Source organism: Chiloscyllium plagiosum, unplaced genomic scaffold (assembly GCF_037043375.1).
Source record: "Chiloscyllium plagiosum isolate Xiang-an unplaced genomic scaffold, Cpla_swu_hap1 HiC_scaffold_29, whole genome shotgun sequence".
Lineage (NCBI taxonomy): Eukaryota > Metazoa > Chordata > Chondrichthyes > Orectolobiformes > Hemiscylliidae > Chiloscyllium > Chiloscyllium plagiosum.
This window is the reverse complement of record NW_028270167.1, coordinates 9,747,895-9,771,665: the sequence shown is the minus strand read 5'-3', so window position 1 is coordinate 9,771,665 and position 23,771 is coordinate 9,747,895. Positions and strand designations below refer to the sequence as shown.

The 23,771-nt window shown below is 41.2% G+C and overlaps 1 protein-coding gene across 14 annotated transcripts in view; it reads right to left on the bottom strand.

Annotated features, from left to right (window-relative positions):
• The window catches only part of cep164 (centrosomal protein 164), a 215,000-nt gene that overhangs the window by 19,856 nt on the left and 171,373 nt on the right, over window positions 1-23,771 (bottom strand). For all 14 annotated transcript variants that reach the window (XM_087976370.1, XM_087976371.1, XM_087976368.1 and 11 more), the window contains 11 exons: window positions 23,482-23,613; window positions 21,617-21,833; window positions 19,700-19,777; window positions 17,446-17,565; window positions 15,018-15,140; window positions 14,443-14,586; window positions 12,033-12,116; window positions 7,669-7,737; window positions 6,443-6,627; window positions 1,925-2,051; window positions 910-971 (listed from right to left, as the gene is read on the bottom strand). In XM_087976370.1, the coding sequence (XP_087832496.1) occupies window positions 910-971; window positions 1,925-2,051; window positions 6,443-6,627; window positions 7,669-7,737; window positions 12,033-12,116; window positions 14,443-14,586; window positions 15,018-15,140; window positions 17,446-17,565; window positions 19,700-19,777; window positions 21,617-21,833; window positions 23,482-23,613 (1,341 nt within the window). The remainder of the gene's footprint in view (window positions 1-909; window positions 972-1,924; window positions 2,052-6,442; window positions 6,628-7,668; window positions 7,738-12,032; window positions 12,117-14,442; window positions 14,587-15,017; window positions 15,141-17,445; window positions 17,566-19,699; window positions 19,778-21,616; window positions 21,834-23,481; window positions 23,614-23,771) is intronic.

Below are 23,771 nucleotides of genomic sequence, written 5' to 3'. Positions count from 1 at the left end.
GCACTTTCCCTTGCCACCACAAGAGGTGTAAAACCTGCGGCCATGCCTCCCCCCTCACCTCCATCCAAGGCCACTAAGGATCCTTCCACATCTGGTAGAGATTATCATGCACATCCATACACCTCCTCTATTGTGTCCATTGCTGTCGGTGTGGTCTCCTCTACACTGGGGAGACAGAAAGTCAACTTGTTGAATGTTTCAGAGAACATCTCTGGGACACAAGCGCTAACCAACTGCACCTCCCTGTGGCCAACTATTTCAACTCCTCGTCCTACTCCGCCAAGGACATGCAAGTCCTAGGCCTCCTCCATGGCCAAATCCTAGTCAACCAACGACTAGCGGAAGAACGCCTCATCTTCCACCTTGGGACCTTCCAACCACAAGGAATAAATGTCAATTTCACCAGTTCCCTCATCTCACCTCCCCCACCTTATGCCAGATCCAAACTTCCAACTTGACACCACCCTCTTGACCTGTCATACCTGTCCATCTTCCCATGTATCCACTCCGCCCTCCTCTCCAGCCTATCACCTTCACCTCCATCTTCATCTACCTATCACATTCTCAGCTACCTTTCCCCCAGCCCCACCTCCCTCCCATTTATCTCTCAGCCCCCTTGGGCCTCTCATTCCTGATGAAGGGCTTATGCCCGACATGTCGATTCTCCTGCTCCTCGGATGCTGCCTGAGCGGCTGTGCTTTTCAGCACCACACTCTTCAAATATAAAAATTGCTGTTAAAAACATACACTGTAACTTTATTCGCTTTTTTACTTCTGAACTTCAAAAGTGGAATAGCCAGTGCTGACATGATGGGCTAAACAGCCTCGTTCTGCACTGTAACAATTATGTGATTCGAAGACATGACAGGAAGCAAAGTGGTCTGAAAGTACTGCATATTCCTCACTTACTTATCCATGCTGACTTCCTCATCTTCAGTTCTGAGAACCGGGGAGCTGCTGTGATTTGGCTTCTGAAGATGTTGAAACAAATGAAACAATTTATAAATAGATTTTGTGGCAAATTACAATTGACTATTAAATGAACCAGCTGTTGGAATGCTTGTCTGAAACGTTAAAAATTAATATTTTAGACAATGTTAAACATGCACAAGCAAGAAATGGACAGCTGCATTATGATCTCTCAGCAATAAATCTTCATACAACAGATAAGAAGTCAAAACTGCCTGTTTTGATGGTCCAGGAATTGAAGAGTTCAATATGGTTCCTATCTTACCAGTGTACTGCTCTGACAGTTTCAGTCCATTAATTATTTGGTCAGGGTTTGTAGCACTAAAGTGACCACATTTCAGCTAAACCCAGTATTTTAACTAGCAATCTTACCTAGGCAGGCCATAAGAGTGGATAATTTCAGAAATGACAAATGCTGCCCTGGTAACTGAGGGAATATTTCCCTTCTGAAGCTAGGTGTAAAGGTAGTAATAGTTCTGCCCTTCATTTGACTGTGCCACAAATGAAGTAGGAGAGCTTGATACTGATAGCAATGATACATGTGCAAAAATAATGCCTTGTGAACAGAATTAAAAGAAAACTGAGAACACTGAAAATTTGAAAAAGTGCCAATTCTAATGAAGGATCTTCTTACAAAACCTTAGCATTTCCACCCATTTCTAAGATTCTGCTATCTATTTTGAGCACTTTTCATTTTTATTACTGATATCCTTTCACTGAATGGGAAACAAAAGAAAATGTCTAAATTCAGTATTAATAAGACAGTATAGAACTCCAAACTTCTGAAACCCATAAAACTGCAAAATGCACAAGTCTGATCATCAGCTAAGAAATATGGCAAAATGTGAGGATATAAAAGTTTAAGAAACTTGGTCTTTCTGGATTAATAAGGCTCATTTTTTAAATATACAGGGCTTAAAAAGAGGTCACATTTGCTTTAAAATTTTATTCTCACCGGTGTAACGTGTAGGTTTAAATCCTCAATATGAAGTTCATCCTCTTCTGCATCACCAGAGGTTCCGTTGATTACAGGCACTTCCTTTAGCATCTCTTGTTTCTTTTTGATTGTCACCTCCAACTCACTGCAAAATTGTACTTCTTAGAATTAAATTGCATTAAGTACTATTTGGCTATGGATGTCACATCTTAATACAACGCAATTGTGGAGCATTTTGTAATATAGTCTAATCGTTTTTTTAAATAAAGCATTTTAAAAATGCTATGTTATTCTAAGACTTTTCTTGCACATTTCTGACAGACCTTATATTTCAATGTCACTTCATGAAGTGAAGGCAATTCTCCTCCTTCAACCAATATCACCAAGATCAGATCAGCTAGGCATTCATCTCATTGATACTGGAGAAGTTTATTATGAATAGAATGATTTCTGCATTTTCCACAGAATTACTTCAGACATTGCACTTCAAATTAATTTGCTATATTTGAAATGCTTTGTGGCCATTCCTAAGAGATGGGATTATGCACTAGAATGGCAAATCTGCAACAAAATGCAGCAACTCAGAAACCCACAGCCCCCGGAACCTTCCTCCCCTTCCTTCTGATTCCAGCCCCTCTCACAACCCCATCTCCTGTGGTGTATTTGCTGTCCCTCCTGACCTTCTGCTCTCCAAAGCTGGACGTTCTGTAGTCAGCAACGGTCTCAGTTTTATCCCTCTGCATCTCCACCACAATAGATTTCAGGCAGGACATAATGTTGAATGTTTCTTCCATCACCTTCGCCTCTGTGCCCATTCTTTGGTCAAGGGTTCTTGTCCTGCCTCACAGACTCCTTTGTCCACCACTAACATTCTTCCTCCACCTTGACCCCTTTCCTATAGCTTTACCTGCATTCAATCTGTTCATTGAGAACTGTCGACGTGACATTGGTTATCTCAATTGCTCTGCCCTCCTACCCATTCCAATCTGTCTCCTTGTGAACTGACTGCACTCTATGATCTCAGATCCAATGCTGACTTTACAATTAAGCCTGCTGATGAGGATGGTACTGTTGTTCTCTGGTGGACTGACCTCCACATTACAGAAGCTGATCCTCAATATTTCAGCAAAGTCCTGCAGAGGTCTGAGCAATGCATCCTTGGCAAGATGGGTGGAAAAATTGGGTGAGAATGCAGCGATACCCATCACAATGTCAAAACGATCTTGCACTATCTTTTATGCTTTTCCCAAGCAGTGTGGTGAGATTGTCAATTGGCAGAGGCGAGATGCAAAATGACAAGGATGAACTCTCATTAAATACCCTGTTAACACCACAACTCACCCTGCGCATTTTCACGCTCCCACTTTATCCAATTCACCAAACGTGATGGATGTCAGAAAAAGTTGCAGGAAATCACAGCTTCTACCTGGCAGACTTAACTGGCCACTTTCTCTGAAATCATCCATGCTGGACACTGAGCAATAGCATCTCAGGACACAATTCATAGGCACCAGCTGCATTCATCCATTGTCAGTGGACACTGGCATCTGCCAACCCATCATGATCATCCTGGCATAGTTCTTGGAAGGCAGTGCGAAAGGGCAGACTTGTATAGCGGGGAGCACCAGCATCTATCACTGAAAGGCTGTAGCTGGGACACTGTAAGCGCAGGCACCCAGCCAGCTCTCAGACAGGATCAAGCTACATCTCAGGGTTTGATTTTTTAGTGCTCACTCACTTAGTGCCTACCTCCATGCTCAAAGCAGCCCTTCCTTGCCATATTGTGCCAATTAGTGCTGTCACAAAAACAGGCAGCTTGCATTGATGCTAAGCAGTCCTCAGCCATGGCAATATGCAAAGGCCCCATTGGCAAGTGTGACAAGATTCCAGCAATAGTACTGAAGACTTGTGCTCCAGACATTGCTGCTCCCCTAGCCAAGCTGTTCCAGTACAGTTACAACAGTGGTATCCACACAATGTGGAAAATTGAACAGGTATTTCCTGTACATAAAAAGCAGGACAAATCCAACCCCAGCCAATTACCACCCCAAAAGTCTACTCTTGATCATCAGTAAAGTGATGGGAGGTGTCATCAACAGTGCTATCAAACAGCACCTGCTCAGCAATAACAAGCTCAGTGATGCCCTGTTTGGGTTCTGCCAGGGCCACTCAACCCCTGACCTCATTTCAGCCTTTTGTTCAAACATTGACAAAAGAGCTGAATTCCAGAGTTGAGGGGAGAGCAACAGCCCTTGACATCAAGGCTGCATTCAACTAAGTATGGCATCAAGGAGCCCCAGTAAAACTGGGCATCAGAGGACAAACTCTCTGGTGGTTAGAGTCATATATGGCACATTGGAAGATGATTGTGGTTGATGGAGGTCAGTCATCTCAGCTCCAGGACATCGCTGCAGGGATTCCTCAGCTGCTTCGTCAATGACCTTCCCTCAATCATAAGATCAAAAGTGGGGATGTTTGCCAATGATTGCACTATGTTCAGTATCAGTCATGACTCCTCAGATACTGAAGCAGTGCATGTTCAAATGCAATAAGATCTGGACAATGCCCAGGTTTGAGCTGGTAAGTGGCAAGTAACATTGACACCAGATAAATGTCAGACTATGACCATCACCAGTGAGAGACAATATAACCACTACCCCTTGTCATTCATGGTGTTAGCATCACTGAATCATTCCACTATCAACATCCTGGGATTATCACTGACCAGAAACTCAGTTGGACTCACCACATAATCACAGCAGGTCAGAGGCTGGGAATACTGCGGTGAGTAACTCACCTCCTGACTCCCAAAAGCCTGTCCATCATCTACAAGGAGTGTGATGGAATATTTTTCACTTGCCTGGACAGGTGCAGCTCCAACAACATTCAAAAAGCTTGACACCATCCAGGTCAAAGCAGCCTGCTTGACTGGCATCATACCCACAAACATCCACTCCCTCCACCACTGATGCTCAGTAACAACAGTGTGTACTGTCAACAAGATGCACTGCAGAAATTCACCAAAGATCCTCATACAGCACCTTCTAACACATGACCATTACCAATGAGGGGGACAAGGGCAGCTGTTACATGGGAACACCACCATCTCTAAGCCACGCACCATCCTGACTTGGAAATATATCACCGTTCCTTCACAGTTGTTGGATCAAAGTCCTGAAGTTCCCTCCTTAATAGCATTGTTGGTCAACCCACAGCAGGTGGTCTGCAGCGGTTCAAGGCGGCAGCTCATCACCATCTTCTCAAGGGGAGCAAGGGACGGGCTATAAATGCTGGTTCAGCCAGTGACACCAATCCGACAAATTAATTAAAAAAAATCACACCTGCTCTGCGTGCCAGCATATTACACAGCAAGCAAGCGGCAAGTCTCAAAGTCTTAGGGAAGTAGTCCTCACTGAAGTCCATGGAGGCAGCCCTCAGTCAGGGGTCCTGGCACAGTACGTCAAGGGCAGACTCCCATACCAGTCCAGAAAATTAGCCCCAGTCACGGTGTCTGGTCTGGGGATCCATGCCACTGCAGTCCAGGGAATGGGCCACAGTCAGTCCGTTGGCTCTAAGACGGTAACCCCCAGACTTCTGGTAAGGGGGTAGGGCTTATGTAGTCATGAAGGTGTATAGGCACAAGTCAGGGGTCTGGGCACATCTTGCCTGAGGCTGACCAGTCATGCCAGTCACTAGGCCACAGTCAGTTCATCGTGTCCATCTACAGAAACTGAAGGGCAAAGGGCAATTGTAATCAATATTCCACTTCTCCCTGTTGCCATGCCTTCAGTCCTAGGGAAGAATAGCTGGGAGATGGAGTGTAGGTATGTGTGCCTCTCCAGCAGCCCCGGGTGGCTGGGCCTGGCTTTGACAGCCATCAACCTGACCAAGGAGGCAGACAGAGAGTCCTATGACTCACTGCACTGATGCAGCTTCTGGGCAATGAGGGTCATTTCATCCCATTGCAGAACTTACCTGGCAGAACAGATGTTAATGACCTTCCTCCTGCATTGCTAGCCATTCTTCTGTATCCTGGCAATGAATCAGTTAGCAACCTCAGGCCAGGCTGGCGGCATGGCCTCCCCTGCTGTTCCTCCAGGACCAGAAATGCTTTCGTTTGCACTATTCCATCCACTGATGTCCACAGCCCTATTGGAGAAATTCAAACCTTTCCCTTCTCCACCATGTTGCCCATCAATGAGTAGGGCAGATTTGGAAAGCCAGTGCTCATCTGAGTGCACTGCACTCTTAAAAGACAACGTGTAATCAAGTGATGCAGTCTTTGGGTGAAAACTGCTAAGTGGCACGTTGCTGCAAGAAAGCAGAGGTGAGAGATGCCACATGGTGACTAATAAGGTGAGTTCGGTAAGATTATAGAGAGAAACGTTTCAAGGTATTATGGCAAACATACCATCCAAAAAAACTTGACGTTAACTTAGACTTAGCCAAAAAAAACATAAGATTCAGAATTTGCTATTCTTTGGTGAAGTCCGAGCACTTCTTTCTTTCAACCCCTGCTGAACAAAAGCAAGTTACCTAAGTTTATGCTGGAGTTGCTGGCTTTCTTTCCTGAGTGTGTCAACCTCTAGTTGCAGTTCCACTTGTTGGTCCTGTAGCTTATCCAGGTTCTGGTGAGCCTTCCGGATTGAATCCTGCAATGTGGAGTGCTCACGCTTTGCTTGTTCTACTTCTTGTTTATTTGGTCGTGACAGAAGGATTTCCTGCATGAGGACCAAAAGGAAAATGCAGAGAACACAAAAAAAAATTTCCAAAAATTTGAACCACGTACTTGAAGGGAAACATTTATGATCAACATTTAAAAATCCACATAGCTACACTTATTAATTTGGCATACGTGCTATTTTGTTTCTAAGTTTTATAGGAAGGTGAGGAAGATATGGAAATTCATGCTTGTGGTGGGAAATCTGGAAAAGTCAGGAGCACAGAGGTCTTGCTACATTTCAAGGGTGCATCTTATTAGCGTTTGTATTTAAATTAGGTTCTCTGCTCAGCAGATTTCTGGGCAGGAAAGCTAATGATAAAAAAAGTGCAATGAAAACAGAAATTGCTGGCGAAATTCAGCAGGTCTGGCAGCACCAGCAGGAAGAAAGCAAAGTTAGGGTTTTGAGTCCAGTAACTCTTCATCAGAACTCTTTCATTTAAAGAATTACAGCTGGCATTCTGGGGACTGGTTGCTGGGGAGGGGATATATAACAGAATATAATAGCTGAGCGTGAAGGAGAAGCAGGATGTCCAGAGGAGCGACCGTAGACAAGGAGACCATTCTTGTTCTAACTGGACTGGGGTTAGGGTTCCTATTTAAACTTAACATCCAGTCCAACTTTCTCCCACCTCTTGCAGTTGTGATGATGATGGTGGAAGTCTGAAAATACTTCCCCACCCATATATGCACAAAGGTTTGCCCAATGATAGGCAGAACAAAACATGAACCCTGGCAATCTAAAGAAACAGAAATTGGTATAAACGGATGCCAGGTCAATCACTGGAAAAAACTAAATTGGTTTGAGCACAGGCTTACATGCAAATACCCTTTGGGTGATCCGTTACTAGGAGAAAGTGAGGACTGCAGATAGCTCACATTTCTAATGAAGAGCTTATGCTCGAAATGTCAATTCTCCTGTTCCTCAGATGCTGCCTGACCGGCTGTGCTTTTCCAGCACCTCACTTTTTGACTCTGATCTGTTACCAGTCAACATGCAGTTCAGATCATGCAGAAATTCAACAATCAGTTGTATACTTACAGCGTGGTCCTTTTCCAACTGCTTTTCTTCAGTGTGAAGTTGTTGCCTTTTCAATTTCAATGACATTTCCTGGAAACAGTTCAAATCTCAAAGTTAACTGCCTGGTTTTATTAATCCAAAATTTGAGGACATAGCTGTATTTGTCCCACAAACAGCCGTCAAGTACGCGCTGCTTTGGCTACTGCTGATATTCAAGGGCTGATTAATTCCTGATGAAGGGCTTATTACTGATGAAGGGCTTATGCCTGAAATGTCGATGCTCCCGCTCCTCAGATGCTGCCTGACCTTTTCCAGCACCACACTCTCGACTACTGCTGATATTCAATATGTTTCAACAATACAGTGCAGCAACTGACAAAGGTTCATTCTCGATGTATATACGATGATTAGGGTATCTCATTCATTGTTATCTTTTGAAAGCTTATATGCAAAAGATATTGGAAAGTTATTTTAAGAAATAGCAGAAAGATGCTGAAATAGCCCCCTGATTTGGTTTAGGTCGAAAATTAGTCATGGAGACCACAGAGCCCTAAGACATTGGAGCAGAAAATAGGCCATTCAGCTCTACTATTCATTAAGATCAAGGCTGATCTGATAAGCTTCAACAGCTCTTTCCTGCCTTTTCTCCATATCCCTTCATTCGTTTACTGATTAAAGATTTGTCTATCTCAGCCTTGAATATAATTTTAATGACACAACCTTTAATTCACTCTTCAGTAAAGAATTCCACAAATTCACTACCCTCTGAGATAAGCAATTCCTCACCTGCTGTTTTAAATAGGTGACTTCTTACTTCTTTAAGATGATGTTCTCTGAACCTAGACTCTCCCACAAACAAAACCTCCCTGTATCTACCATTCAACCTTCCAGAGAACATTATATGTATCAATAAGGTCATCTCTCATTCTTCTAAATTCCAATGCGTACAGAACTTAATGAACAGGGTAGCACGGTGGCAAGTGGTTAGCACTGCTGCCTCACAGCGCCAGGGACCCAGGTCTGATTCCATCCTCAGACAACTGGCTGTGTGGAGTTTGCACATTCTTCCCATGTCTGCATGCAGTTCCTCCGGGTGCTCTGGTTTCCTCCCACAGTACAAAGATATGCAGGCTAGGTGGATTGGCCATAGGAAATGCAGGGTTACTGGGATAGGGTAGCAGGGTGGGTTTGGATGGGATGTTCTTTGGAGGGTTAGTGTGGACTCAGTGGGCCAAATGGCCTACTTCCACACTGTAGGGATTCCATGAACTTTGTTCAGACAGTCTCCGTTGCCTAATCTCTTCCTAACCTTTTGGTGCTGCGGTCTTCTGTCCTCTTCTCCATTTAAACAATGTGCTTTCTGCAAAGTACACAACCTCACATTTTCCTACATTATATCTTATCTATTGAAGTTTTGTCCTCTTAACCTCTCTATATCCATAAGCCCATAAGACACAGGAGCAGAAATTAGACCACTCAGCCCATTGAGTCTGCTCCGCCATTCAATCATGGCTGATAAGTTTCTCAACCCCATTCTCCTGCTTTCTCCTTGATACTCAAGAACCTATCCATCTCAGTCCTAAATATACTCAATGACCTGGCCTCCACAGCCTTCTGTGACAATGAATTCCATATATTCACCACTCTCTGGCTGAAGAAGTTTCTCCTTATCTCCATTCTAAAGTTCTTCCATTTACTCTAAGGCTATGCCCTCTGGTATGTCTCTCTTACCAACAGAAACATCTTCCCAACATCTGCTCTGTCCAGGCCATTCAGTATTCCATATGTGTTAATTAGATCCCCCTTAATCCTTCTGAGCTCCTTTGAGTAAAATCCCAAAGTCCTCAAGTGTTCCTCATATGTTAAGCTTTTCATTCTTGGGACCATTCTCGTCAACCTCCTCTCAACATGCTCCCAGGGCCAGTACATCCTTCCTGAGATATGGGGTTCAAAACTGCACATAATACTCCTAATGTAGTTTGACCAGAGCCTTATAGACCCTCAGAAGTACATTCCTGATTTTATATTCAAGTTCTCTCAAAATAAATGCCATCATTGCATTTGCCTTCCTAACTACTGACTCAACCTGAAAGTTTACCTTGACAGAATCTTGGATGAGAACAACCAAGTCTCTTTGCACTTCAGACTTCTGAATTTTCTCCCCATTTAGAAAATACTCTATGCCTCTATTCATCTTACTAAAGTGCATGACCTCACACTTTCCCATGTTGTACTCCACCTGCCACTTCTTTGCCCACTCTCCTAACCTGTCCAAATTCTTCTGCCGCCTCCCTACCTCCTCAATGCTACCTCTTCCCCTGCCTATCTTTGCATTGTTTGCAAACTTTGCCAGAATGCCCTCAGTTCCTTCATCCAGATCATTAATATATAAAGTGTAAAGCTGTGGCCCAACACCGAGCCTTGCGGAACACCACTTGTCACTGGCTACCATTCTGAGAAGGACCCTTTCATCCCCACTCTCTGCTTTCTGTCAGACAGCCAAGCTCGTATCCATGGTAGCTGTCCCTGACTTCCCTAGTCAGCCATGGTTGCCTCATCCTCCCTGTGCCAAGCTTCTTTTTTCTCGGGATGAATCTCCGCTGTGTCTCTGAGTTACTCCTAGAAACTCCTGCCAGTGCGGTTCAATTGTCTTTCCTGCTAGGCTCCTCTCCCGGTCAATCCCTCTGTAGACTCTTTGTGTCATTGTCATCAGTTGCCTTCCATTAATTTGTGTGTCATCAGCAAACTTGGCTATCATACATTCACTTCCCTGATCCAAATCATGAATATATATTATAAATAATTGATCTCTATGATATCCCACTAGTCACAGCTTGCCATTTAGAAAATGCTTCCCTTATCCCAAATTTTCATCTTCTGTATGTTAGCAAATCCTCCTATGTCCATGCAATATACAAGCCCCAACATCATGGTTCTCATCTTATTAAGTAGCCCTACATGTAGTACCTTATTGAACACATGCTGAACATCTAAATACAAGGCCATAAGAAATAGGAACAGAAGTAGGCCGTTTGACCCCTTGAGCCTGCTCATGATCATATATTCCTCACATCATCCACTTTCCTGCCCTTTCCCCATAACCTTTAATTCTCCCTACTGTTCAAGAATCTATATGCCTATTTCAGCCTTAAATATACACAAAGACTCTGCCTCCACAGCTCTCTGGGGTAAGGAGTCCCAAAGACTCTCAACCCTCTGAGGGAAGAAATTCCTCCGCATCTGGGTCTTAAATTGGCATCCCTTAATTCTGAGGTTACGCAATCTGGTCTTGGACTCTCCCATGAGGGGAAACACCCTCTCAGCATTTACCGTGTCAAGTCCCTTAAGAATCATTCATGCTTCAATGAGGTCAACTCTCATTCTTCTAAACATCAGTGAGGAGAATCCCCACCTGTTTAGCCTTTGCTCATAAGACAATCCTTCCATAGTGGGATAATCTTAAGTGAACCTCCTCTGAAATCTGATCTTCCCTTCGATAAAACCAAAGCTGCTTGCAGTACTCCAGATATGGTCTCACCAGCATTTTGTACATTTGCAGTAAGATTTCCCTACTCTTACTTTCAATCCTCTGGAAATAAAGGCCAATATTCCATTTGCCTTTCTGATTAGCTGCTATACTTCTGTGCTAGCTTTCTGTGTTTTGTGCACAAGTACACCCAATCACTTTGTGTTGCAACTTTCTGCAGTTTTCTCTAGTTAAATAATAATCTGCCCTTTTGTTCTTCCTTCCAAAATGAACAGCTTCACATTTTCTACTTCATATCACAGCTACTGGTTCTCCTGCATCCACTCTGGTTGAGACTTCCTTGAAAATTATTTCTTTATTTTTCATACGTTCCCCCCTTCATTTTCCGTGATTCCACTTGTCTCTTAAACATTTTGGCCTTACACTTATTACAGACCTTGTCCCTCTCATCTTTTTTCCACAAATATATTTTGCTGATTTTTTACTTGCTTTAAAGCTATTCATCTCTGACACCTTCATGTTCTGATTAAAGGTAATTGACCTGAAGCATTAATATTTTCTTTCCCCACACTGTGCACTTCCAGCATTTTCTGTTTTTTCTATTTCTGAAATAGTTACAAATTATTTCTTGCACATGAATTAGGAAAAGACATGCCTCTTTTTTTTTTGCAAAATCCTAGTTATTTTAGAACACACTATACTTTATGACTCATTGATGGCCCCATGAATTTGTAATGGTTATTACAAATAACAGGTAAAGCCTTGTTTTGGTTTTTTTGAAACAAATGGTTGGTAATATGGCTTCGAGAATAAGAAACCGCCACGCTGACACTGAACTGGTTTGCTTTTTACTACGTTTTCCTTTTCTGCTTTGCTCAGCCCTGGGTGTCTAACTTACCTCGTTCTGCAGCAGATTGGACTTTGCTTTTAGATCCTTGATTCTCAACTCCAGCTGTTCCTCAGCCTCCTGAACTTTCAATTCCTGCAGATGCATGAATAAGTCAGAAAACGTGTTACTTATATAACTTGAGCATAAACAGATTTTCTATTGTCCAAAGGTAACCCTGTTCAACTGTTAGTTTTGTCCACCTTTAGAACTCTCCTCTAAGTAGAAAAATTTAGGTAATGGGAAATCCTTACTAAATGGACGTCAGTTAAAGGGCAGTTATAAAGATTATAAAGCTTCAGCTCAAGGTCAATGAATAGCTTTCCTATTTTGGAATTGTTTCACACCCACAACAAAGTGTGGCACTTTAAGTGTAGTGTAAACAACAGGGACTTTCCCATGGTAATGGAAAACGACTTTTATGGCAAAAGGCAATGTGAAATTCAAGATGCTATGAAAAGCTTCTATACAATGGTGGGAGAGAAAAAAATACAAAAGAGCTTTGCGACAGGTATTCCTACAAATCTGTGCGATGTCTTTCAGAGAAAACAGACCCATGCAATAATTACGAAACAGGATTTTAAAATTCAACACAGAGAAAGCCAAAGACTGCTTGCCCCAGATGGTATCAAACTTCTCGAGTGTTATTGGAACTGTACTCAGCCAGGAAAGTGGGGAGCCTTCCTTCACACTTGTGACTTGTGTCTGGTAGACAATTTGGGGCATCTGAAGGTGAGTTGTTCACTTGATGTCTCTCACCTGTTCTTGTGACTGCAGTATTTATATGGCCGGTCCAGTTCAACTTCTGGTCAATGGTGTCCAACATCTGCAATATGTTTGTGTTGATACTATGACTTTAAGAGGTATATTTTGCTCTTTTTTTAAATGAGAAAAAGTGGAGAGAGAGACAACAGGGTGATCTGCTCAAAGTCAATAAAGCAAACAGCTTGTGAGGCTTTGGTTTTTTTTAAAGTTGGAACAATAGAAGCAGCCTAAGTGGATAGGGTCAAGCTCCCACAGAACCTGGATTTTTAGTTTTAACTGTTAGCAGTTGCTGGGTTTTTGAAGCTGGATGTGGAAGCTCTTCTTCTGTCTCTGTTTCAGCTCAAGGCTGGGATTCTCTTCCTGCTCCTCGAATTGCACCTGAGATAATCTATTTTACTGAATTTGCCTTTGCCGAGGGTGTGTTTGTGGGATGTTACTACATTTGAATAGTTAATTAGCAGGGCGAAAATGAGGACTGCAGGTGCTGGAGATCAGAGTCAAAAAATGTAGCAATCACATTCCTGATGAAGAGTTTATGCTCAGAACGTTGACTCTCCTGCTCCTTGGATGCTGCCTGACCGGCTCTGCTTTTCCAGCACCTCATTTTTTGGCATAGTTAATTAGCAGTAGTTTTGAAATGCTTAGTAAAATATCTATATATAAATAGAGTTGCAGGTAAATCAATTCTTTTATTTTATTGTTCTGTTTTCTCTATTTTAACTGTAGTGCAAAGACAAAGTGTGTTTTGTTGTAAGTTGGGTAGTTTGACCAATTGAATTGCATCTGGAATGCAATGCCTTAGACTTACCTTTAAAATAAGAAAAAGTTAAGGTCTTGGCTGTCTTCTTAATATATTTCGAGGAGGTTTGGTTCAGTCCATACTTTGTCTTTGTATATTTTCAGCAGTTATTTTTAATTGGAAGATAGAAGCTAAATGGGTCTGAAGAGTTGGGACAGCGAAAAAATGTTCCCTGCTAAAATCTATGAACCAAAGAGCACTGATTTCTTTTGGCAGTGGGTCACAATTGTACCAGTCTTCAAGGAAGCCCCCAGGATCCCAGATGACTGCACAGTGGACAGTTTCTTAAAATTTTGGGTGAAGTAATTTGAATAATTACTCAGTGTTAATAAGTCCTATATGTAATTGTTTATTTTGCTGTAAAATCATTGGTTGAGAAATCATGCATGGCTGCAGTTGCAGTGGCGGACTCAATTCTCCTAAATGTTGTCTCCAGAACTCTGTTCCTGGCACAGCATTGGAAAGTTTAGATCCCTGGAGTTTATTGACATTGCAACTGCAGTGTTAATAAAGTTGGAATATTGATATGCATTCCAAAGGAATGATCTCTCTCTTAAGTAAGACAGTATTGCCAGGACATATTCGGACTTGCCAATTAGTTACTTAAAAAGTGCCTAAAACAACTAAATTTACTTGATGCAAAGTGCACAGGAATTACTCCACCTTGTCTGGCGATGCTGTGTGGGTCAATGTTCACTTGGTTCCTGCAGATGGTAATGATATTTTGTGGATTTAATGAGAGGAATGTACTGACCTCCAGGAGAGCCTCCAAATCGCCTTGAACGTATCTGCATATTTTGCACCTTACAATCCAAAACGATTTGGCAAATCATTGCACACAGCTGTTGTTTCACTTACTTTCTCTCTGTGTGATTTTCTTAACTCATCAAGATGCTGTTCCAATTCCTGACGAAGCTCTGATAGTTCACGCTCATGGAACTGAGTTAATCGCTCATGTTCTTCCTGTAATTGCTTCAGGAGTCTATCTCTCTGCTGCCTCTCCTAACAATGGTAATCAATGAATACATTGATCAGGACAAGCAAAGTGATGGATGTGGAAATATGGTGTCTGAATGCAAGATTCTTTTTCATTTCAATTTTTATGTAGAGAAATAAAATGGATTGAAGTACAACTAAATGGGATCATGGTGAATTAAATCAAATCTGATGGCTATTCTTTGGCTGCTTGCAGCATCTTTAATCAGGCAACTATTTACTGTGAACAACTGTATACTCCCCTCCTGTCAGCACAGACATCGAGAAATGTAAGAATTAGCGAATGAAATAAGGCCAACTTTATGATCCCAACATCTATGTGAAGCTTTACTCTTAATCAAAGTAGCTAACCTTCAAATCGTGAAAATCTTAAATATTTTAAAATCTACATGGGGATTACAGTAGCAAGCTGAAAGGTGAAATTCTGCTTAGCTCACCTCTTCTTCATACTTCTCCCTAATTCTCTCCATGGTTTGTTTATGTTCTTGTTTAATTTGTTCCATTTTCCACTCATGATCTTTCTCGACTTCCTCTCGTTTGTCTTGCAGTAAATCACTCAACTACGAACAACAATAACACAATTTAACTCATTTACTGCCAGTAATCCTTCATTACTGATGTGTGATGAGATGGAATGTACAGAAAGATTCACAGGTATGTACAGAACTAAACAGTGCTCCCACATTCTTTTAAGTACAGTTCTTTTAAGTAATAAAATCAATGTAAAACTATGGAAGAAAGTGCATCAATGCAGAAGCATGTTTTAATGAGTTATCAGAAAAGTCTAAATGTTAGCAAAGGATAAATGTGCATGTAATGACACCTTCTAATGTGGTTGTTGGGCAAAGGAGTGGATAGTGAGATACTAATTTACATATCCAGTCATTAGTTTTGCAGGAAGAGTCTTGTCCAGTGTTTTGCCTGATGTTCGAAAGACCTTCCTTCCACCTCCATATGGAAGTGCCTGGGGCATACTTGCAGCTTGTTGCCTTCCTAAAGGAATAGGACAATGTAACTGGCCAGGTCTCAGAACCTTTGGGCTGTAATCTTAATCGGTCTCAGTTGGAATACATGGAGTATTTGGACAAGCATTTTCATTTCATGTGCTTGTCCTGTCACATTGAATCTTGCAGCACAGAATGTGGTCCATTGTGCTGCAGTGGCCTTTGACGGAGCCACCCAATCCAGCTCCACAGCCCAGACTTTTCCCATATCTAGATGTCATGTGGTCAAACTACCCTATTTGATTACGCTGTTTCATGGTGGTACCTGGGAGCAGGGAAAGAAGTGATATACAGTAAGGGACATAATTATGGAAATTAGTCATTTCATTATAGTGGTTGCTCAACTATTTAAAGCAGATGATTTCCTGATTACGTGCCAGTAGCCCTCTCAGGTAAGTGCTGGGAGGATGAAGTTTTCTGGATGGTAGTAGTGATCAGGATTGATTAGATTTCCCATAGTATGGAAACAGGCCCTTCAGCCCAATAAGTCTACACTGACCCACCAAAGAGTAATTCAACCAGATCCATTCCCCTACCCTCTATTTACCCCTGACTAATGCACCTAACACTATGGGCCATTTAGCATGGCCAATTCACTTGGGACCTGCACATCTTTGGATTGTTGTGGAGCAGGACAGATGTTCCTTCTGCTCGTGGTTTCATGTCAACTGTACAACAGCAACATGACTTGCCTTTTTGGAATCAGTTACTTGTTAGACCATATCTAAACCCGGAGTGATTGAGCAGCCTAGTCTGCTCAGAACAGACCAACTTTGAGAAACCAACTAAAGCAGGTCTTAGGCCTCTGGTTTGAGGCTTGTAAGGGTCCCAAGATCCATTTAAGTGCCCTTTCCAGATACCTAAAAAAAATGACCTAACCCTTTCTTCATGTGCCATTGAATATTTATGAATAGATTCTACACCTGAAAGCTGTCTACTTTCTACTGCATGGTCTCTATTCAACCAATTGAGCTTATAGTAGAAAGTGAGGACTGCAGACACTGGAGATCAGAGTCGAGAGTGTGGTGCTGATAAAGCACAAGAGGTCAGGCAGCATCCGAGGCTCCTTGGATGCTGCCTGATCTGCTGTACTTTTCCAGCACCACACTCTAGACTAGTTGAGCTTATACCCTATAATTGTCCAAAATCAATGATGCTTTGATAAGTGGGGTTGTGAAATAGGGTGAAGTGATTCCATGTTTTACTTTGGAGTTTCTTCAGCCTGTACTCTGTGGATGTCTGGCATTTCACTAGGAGTTCTAAGGCCAGCACAAATAGGAGGAGATAAGGCAATTTCTGTTTGGTTCCATGATGCAGAGCCACAAAGCCATATTCAGACATCCAGTGTTAAGGATGAATGTAGAATTTGAATCACTTCTTGAAAATATTTCATAGACTACTGCCTTGAACATCACAAGATAGAAAATCTATTTGATCTCTAAAATGCATTTTCAGTGCTTTGAAAGAGGGGAAAGGTGCAGCACAACTCACAGAATGGCCACTATGTGAGACAGGTCTGTATAAAGCCTAATTGGTCTGCAAGACTAGTCCTGAAGGACATGGCCCAATTCTTATTAATTAATCTTTAAAACCCAGCAAGATGCAAATGAATCTGCAGCTACACAACACACTTACTAGAATTCCACAGGGGCTGCAGAGATCAATTTGTTATTACACAATGGCAGTCAATTGTCCATAAATTGCATAACCACACAAAGTCTGTACAATTCTATGTTTTTTTTTAAAAAGAGCATTTTCAGGGACTTTTTTATACTTAAAATTCCTGCGAAAAATATTCAAATGCATTATCAAATGTCATAAATCCTTTCCAGAGGAGTTCAGAGAACACATGGCTGCTGACCTCTCGCTCATAGTCTGCAATTTGTTGCACTTTCTTCTGTACTTTCTGAAGGTCTCGCTGTAGCTGGGCTTCCTCATTATTGTGGGCATCAGCCATCTGTTTCCGAAGATTAAAAAGTAGCTTGAAACAGAAGCAGAAATGAATAGTTTAAACACTAGAGTAATGACGTAACTGGTTAGATCTTCAATTTGGTCTCGTGTTGATCGTCGGGCCCTGAGTATTCAAATAGAGCTCTATGAGCAATGGACATCCTTCTTTGGAGGGTCAATACTGATGCATTTTGTTTTTACTGAATGCAATTGCGAATGAGGGAGATCACTCCTCAATATTGATAGTATTTTACTGGTCACCTGACACTTAACAAATTATGAATGCAAATGTTCCATTGCCTCTCCGCCAATGATATTTTGCTCTGCACTCTCTTAACATGTCCTAATAGATTCTCCCAGTGTATCTCATTTCGACAATGCATGAGGATAACATAAATGGTTTGGAGGAACAAGTCGATCCCAAAAAAGTGGAAGTTGAATTAACATTACTGGCATTGGAAGATGACTTCACTTTAACAATACATGCGAACAGGTAATGCCAGATCAACTTTGTTACACCATGACCATCACCAAACCTTCAAAATAATTTGTTTGAACTCATCAATTTTCACAGTGAAATCATAAATAATTGGTCATATCACAGAATAATCAAAAGGAAGAACTTGTTAGAGATAATGACAATTTATTTATAGTCTAATTCTAACACTTCCATCAATTTCTGTTGCATCAGCTGTAAAATACACCAGACAAATGGTTTACTGCACATCTTTTATACAGAATCAACCAAATTTGCATAGAATCAGAATGTTCTACACAAACTAGTCTATACTACGCTTTAAATTCCTTACAAGCCTCAGCCAACTTTAATGCAGCATTTTACACAGCCATCATATCCTGATATTCCCTTCTATCTCTTGTGTGCACTGAACCTTCTCTTAACTGTGACTTTGTCTACATTATGTAGCAATAATTGTCCCCTTTACTCCACTACTTGAATGAACTATCACAGAAGAGGAGTTGAGGCCTGGAGCAGAGCAGCTATGATCTTATAGAAAGGCACGGCAGGCTTGAGGGGCTGAATGGTCTATTCCTGCTCCTACTTTTTATGATTTTCTGTTTATAGTAGGCAATACAGCAGGTGATTTATACACAGCAAGTCCCCATAAATAGCAATGTAATAATGACTAGTTTTAGATATTAGCCTCAGTTTAACACCACATCTAAAAGCCAGCAACTCGAACAATGCACCACTCCCTCAGTACTGCACTGAAGTGTTTGACTCGATTTTGCGTTCAAGTATCTAGAGTGGAACCTGAACCCACAAACAAGTTAGAGGTAAGATCTACAACTTAAGCACAGTTGAAAAGTTGCATCATTTATATAAGAACAGTTCTGAAGAAGAGTCAAAATCAGACTTGAAACATTAACTTTGTTTCTCTCTCCACAGATGCTGCCAGAGCTGCTGAGTTTCACCAGCATTTTCTGTTTTTGTTGATATTATATATAAAAATAATTTAGAATCTGGAAAGATACAGTAATCAGCATGAGCACAATTTAGTGCACTGGGCATTAATTGCGGTATTCTGACTTCATCTGTGGCTTTCTGAGAATGTGCTGAGTAGAAAGGTTATCTGCATCCCATGGGAGTGGGACGGGGGTGAGGGCTAATGTGGGATATTTTGTTAGCCTAGACAAATCTGATGCACATCCACCCACCCGTTCTAAAATAAGCACAGGGATAGATAGGATTGACTTTCTCATCAAATTGACGGGTGGCACAAGAAGCACCAAAAAAGACTGAAAAATGTAGGCCTTTAGATAAGGTAGCTCCGCAGAGTAGTACAAACAGAAGAGTGTACAAAAAAAAATTCATCATTAACAAGTGCAGAAACACTCAAGTTTGGAGAATTCATTTCGCAAAGTCTGTGATGTACACTGAGTACTAACAGCTCGTGTGCTCATTATTTTTGATGCACCATGGGGTGTCCCTCCATCTGGTCACCCTGGGGTTTAATTCTTATGTCATTTGAAGTACAGCAGAACTTGGACCAGGATAAAGTAAAGAATCATGTGGAGAGATTCCTCTTCGCTTGTGTAAAACAGATTTTCTGATTCAATTAACCCCCCCACCATCAGCTGCCCTAGCGTTGTGAATTGGATTCTCTCTATGGAAAGAAATATATCCTTTTTCTTTTATAACTCACTTCTTGATGTTTTTCCTCAGTTGTTGTTTTCAGTCCTTGAAGGTCACTACTGTGTTTGTTCTTTAGCTCCTCCAGCTCCTGCAGGGGAAATAAAGTTATAATATATAAACAAGTAGCTGAAAAGAAAATTCCACCCAGTGTATATATATAAACAGTTATAAAACACTGCACAAAGCATGCCTTAAGTGAATATGCCACGATAGTGATTATGCTACAACTGTTGACTTGAATAATGATTATGCTTTCCCACAGATTATAGCTGTGAATGTCTATAGACATTTCAAACTTTAATTCCAGCATGTGCTTTCTTTTAAAAAATGGACATACAATGGACTGCAGATGGAAATTCAGTGGGTTGTCTGGACAGAAATTCTGGAATGTCACACCTATACAGAGCTAGGAAAACTACAAATAGGAGATCAAGAAAGGAATAGAAATGTCCTGGGATCTGGTTGCAACAACAGATATTGAAAACGATCAGTTGACAGCATCCAGTTGGGATGGAATCTTGGACTGAACATTTGAATAAGGCTTGGATTTTGCAGAAAACCAAATACTCTTTTTGTTTTATTTATTCATTAATCTGGGCATTAACAGCTAGGCAAACATTTATTGACCATCCCTAAGTGCCCTGAGTGCAGTTAAGAGGCGACCACATTATAGTGGGTCTGCAGTTATATGTAGTACAGACCAGGTAAAGGACATTAGCGAACCAGATGAGTTTTACCAACAACTGACAACAGATTCAAGGTCATCATTAGACGCTTAATTACAGATGTTTATTGAAATCAAATTTCACCATCTATCGTGGTTGGATTCATACTTGGATTCCCAGAACATTCTCTGGGCCTCTGGATTAACAGTCCAGCGATAATACCACTAGGCCATTGCCTCCCCTAATTTCGACAAAAATTTCAACACTTAATCTTTGTACTTCGATACATTAAAACATGAGATACTGTACATTAGCAGAAAATATTTTCAGTACCCAGTGTTGTAACCATTCCATAACAAGCTGCTTACAGCACGGTCTGTAACTTTTACCTATAGATTGAAATGTTCAATCGTTTTTCATGAGCATTCACAGAAGTGGTACAACTCTGGACGAAATTGCAATGAATGTTCTACTAATCAAACCCATGCTCTAGGTACAGGAGAATACTTCTGAGGTATTGCATTATCCAACTGAAATAAGATAAAGTCATTGCAAGCTCCAAACAAGAAGGATATAAACACTAAAGGACACAAAGGAAATCAGCCTCATGGCTGCAACATTGAATCATTTTGATGTATTTTCCCAAAGTTAGAACTAGCTTTGAGGATTATTCCATTCTCAAAGCAACTATCTCTATCAACTTAACGTTCATGCGAAAATACTGTGGTTGGTAAGAGAACATTTCTTAATTATTCTGAAAAAAATTGGATCATAAAACTATAACCACAATCTCTATCTACCACCTTGAATTAATGACTTTAATAGTCAACACTTTGGTAAATAGTGTCATTTTTCAATTAATTTTAGAAGAACCTGTTTTTCTTTCTTGGATGGCAGTCTTTCTTCCAAATTAACATAGGCACAATGGCACTCAGCATTCAGGGACACAGCAAGTGATATCACATAAAAACCGAAAGAACTGCAGATGCTGTAAAACAGAAACTAAAACAGAAACTGCTGGAAAAGCTCAACAGGTCTGGCAGCATCTGTGGAAAGAAATCAGAGTTAACCTTTTGGGTCGAGCGACCCTTCTTCAGAACACTCGGGTCACTGGACCCAACTTTGATTTCTCTCCATGGATGCTGTCAGACCTGTTGAGCTTTTCTAATGCTATCATAAGTTCAGCAGCATCGATTCTTTTTTGTTAGCATCAGATATTCAAGGTCAATTCAACAAATTTGGAGACAAGAACTGAGGCCTACCTCTGTTATTTCTTTTTCTAACTGTTCCCTCAGCTCATTAAGAGCATTCTCTTTCTTCTTTTCCAGAACAACTTTCTCTTTATTCAAGATTTCATCTGCCTCCTTCTTCATCTGCTCCAGAACAACACATTTTTTGGCCTCCAAATTTCGCTGCTCGATAGCCTGCTGTGATCTCAATTCATCTCTAAGTTGTTGTAGTGTAGCCTCATTCTCTGCCCTGGAACATTGAAAATAAAGGCATTCTAACCAGCATTAAATCAATATCTTCGAAGGCCACCAAGGTTATTACCCAACCACTGTTCACTTGTCACTTTGATCAGCATACGGTTAGTTCTTCTATAACACGATGCTTGCGTTCGCATGCCACCCTGTGTTAGAGAAAAATTGTGTTTGGTAGTGAGGGATTCAGTGATGTTAATGCCACGGAACGTCAATATTCAATGATTAGATTCTACGTCATTGAATAAGGTCATTGTCTGGCATCTGTGTGGTACGAATGTTACATGTCACGTGTCAACCCAAAGTATTACCCAGGTCTGGCTGCATTTGGAATTTTGAGAAGGCTTGATTGGTGCTGAGCATTGTACAGTCATCAGTGAAAATCCTGAATTCTGACCTTAATGGTGGAGGGAAGTTCATTGATGAAGCAGCTGTCTGGGACATTGCCCTGAGGAACACCTGCAAGATATCCTGGAGCCAAGATGACTGACCTCTGACAATCACAGCCATTTTTCTTTGTGAAAGGTATGACTCCAATCAGTGGAGACTTGTTGTCCAGATTCCCACCCATGCTTTCCAATTCTTTACTAGAGTCATGAAGCCTCTTTCAGCCTTTCAAGACTCATATCTGCATTCATTCAAGTCCAACATCTTCAACACCCTGATTTTAATCACTTCACCACTGGTAGCCAGTTGTCAAGATGCAAGCTCTGGACTCTCCCTAATATTCTCTCCTTGTCTTTCAGGTGCCATAGCCTACGAGTGTTGGTGGTCATGGTTTGGTCCATAATTACTCTTTGCAAAGTACTGCAGTGGCTTGCTGGTGCCTTCTGCATATGGTTGACAAGGAACTTCTCTCACTCTTACAACCTGCCATCAGGCCTACTGAAAGGATTTACAAGCTGATAATGAACGTGTTTGGCCACATTATGAACACATTTCCCATGGCCATCAAATCCTAATATGGATTTTGAATCTGGAGTTCTTGGCCAACAGATAAGGACATCACCAAGATCTCCTCTATAAGTCTCTTTCTTTCCCTTTCAGGCACAGTAAAGCCTGCCTCTTTGACCAAGCTTTTGGTTATCTTTCATTTATCTACCATTTCTTCATATGGCTTAATGTCAAACTTTGTGTTACAATGCGCCGATAAAGTGCTTTGGGGCATGTTATTAGGTTAAGAGTGCAATATAAATGCAAGGTATGGTAAAATAATTTTAACATGAATCAAACATGCAGACTTGGTAACTGAGAATGAAGCAGCTCAATAAGTCAAACAAGCTCAGCACGATGCAGCAATTCGTGGTCGGCCAACAAGAAGCCTGTTTGTATTGTGGCAGCAGCTTGGGGACCAAATTAAAAAAATGTTATCAATTATCTTATGAATGTTTATATTTACCAGGTACATCAAACATACAAAACAACATGCCATGACACCAAGAGCACTGAAGTAAAAATAAGCTCTGCCATTTTCTTAAGAAACCACAGGGACATGGTAAGGGGCAAATAAACGAATACTAAATGCAGAAAGTTGTTTTTTTTTTAAAAAAGATCAGGCTTCAAATCTTCAATTTAGTAGGGAAAATTAATTCAGGATTCAAGAGCAGCGCAGACAGTTCAACTTTACACTTTTTCTTGTTTGTTACCTAATTTCCCTTTCTGTTGTTTCAACTTCATTTTTAATCTGGGTTTGCAGTTTGAGAAGCAAGTTGCTCTGCTCTTGTTTCAGTCGTGCCGCCTCTTCCCCTTGTTCAATCCTGAGCTGCTCTTTTAGTAACCTGGAAGATTGAAATTTTTAAAAAATGAGATTTCGTACATGGCTAACATCTAGTGATGTGGAATGGACTTTCCTTCGTAAAATGACAATAACTCAGATAGACAAGATGATTTAAGGTTTATTCGCCAAATTCTGCTAGGCCACTATTTGGAGTTCGAC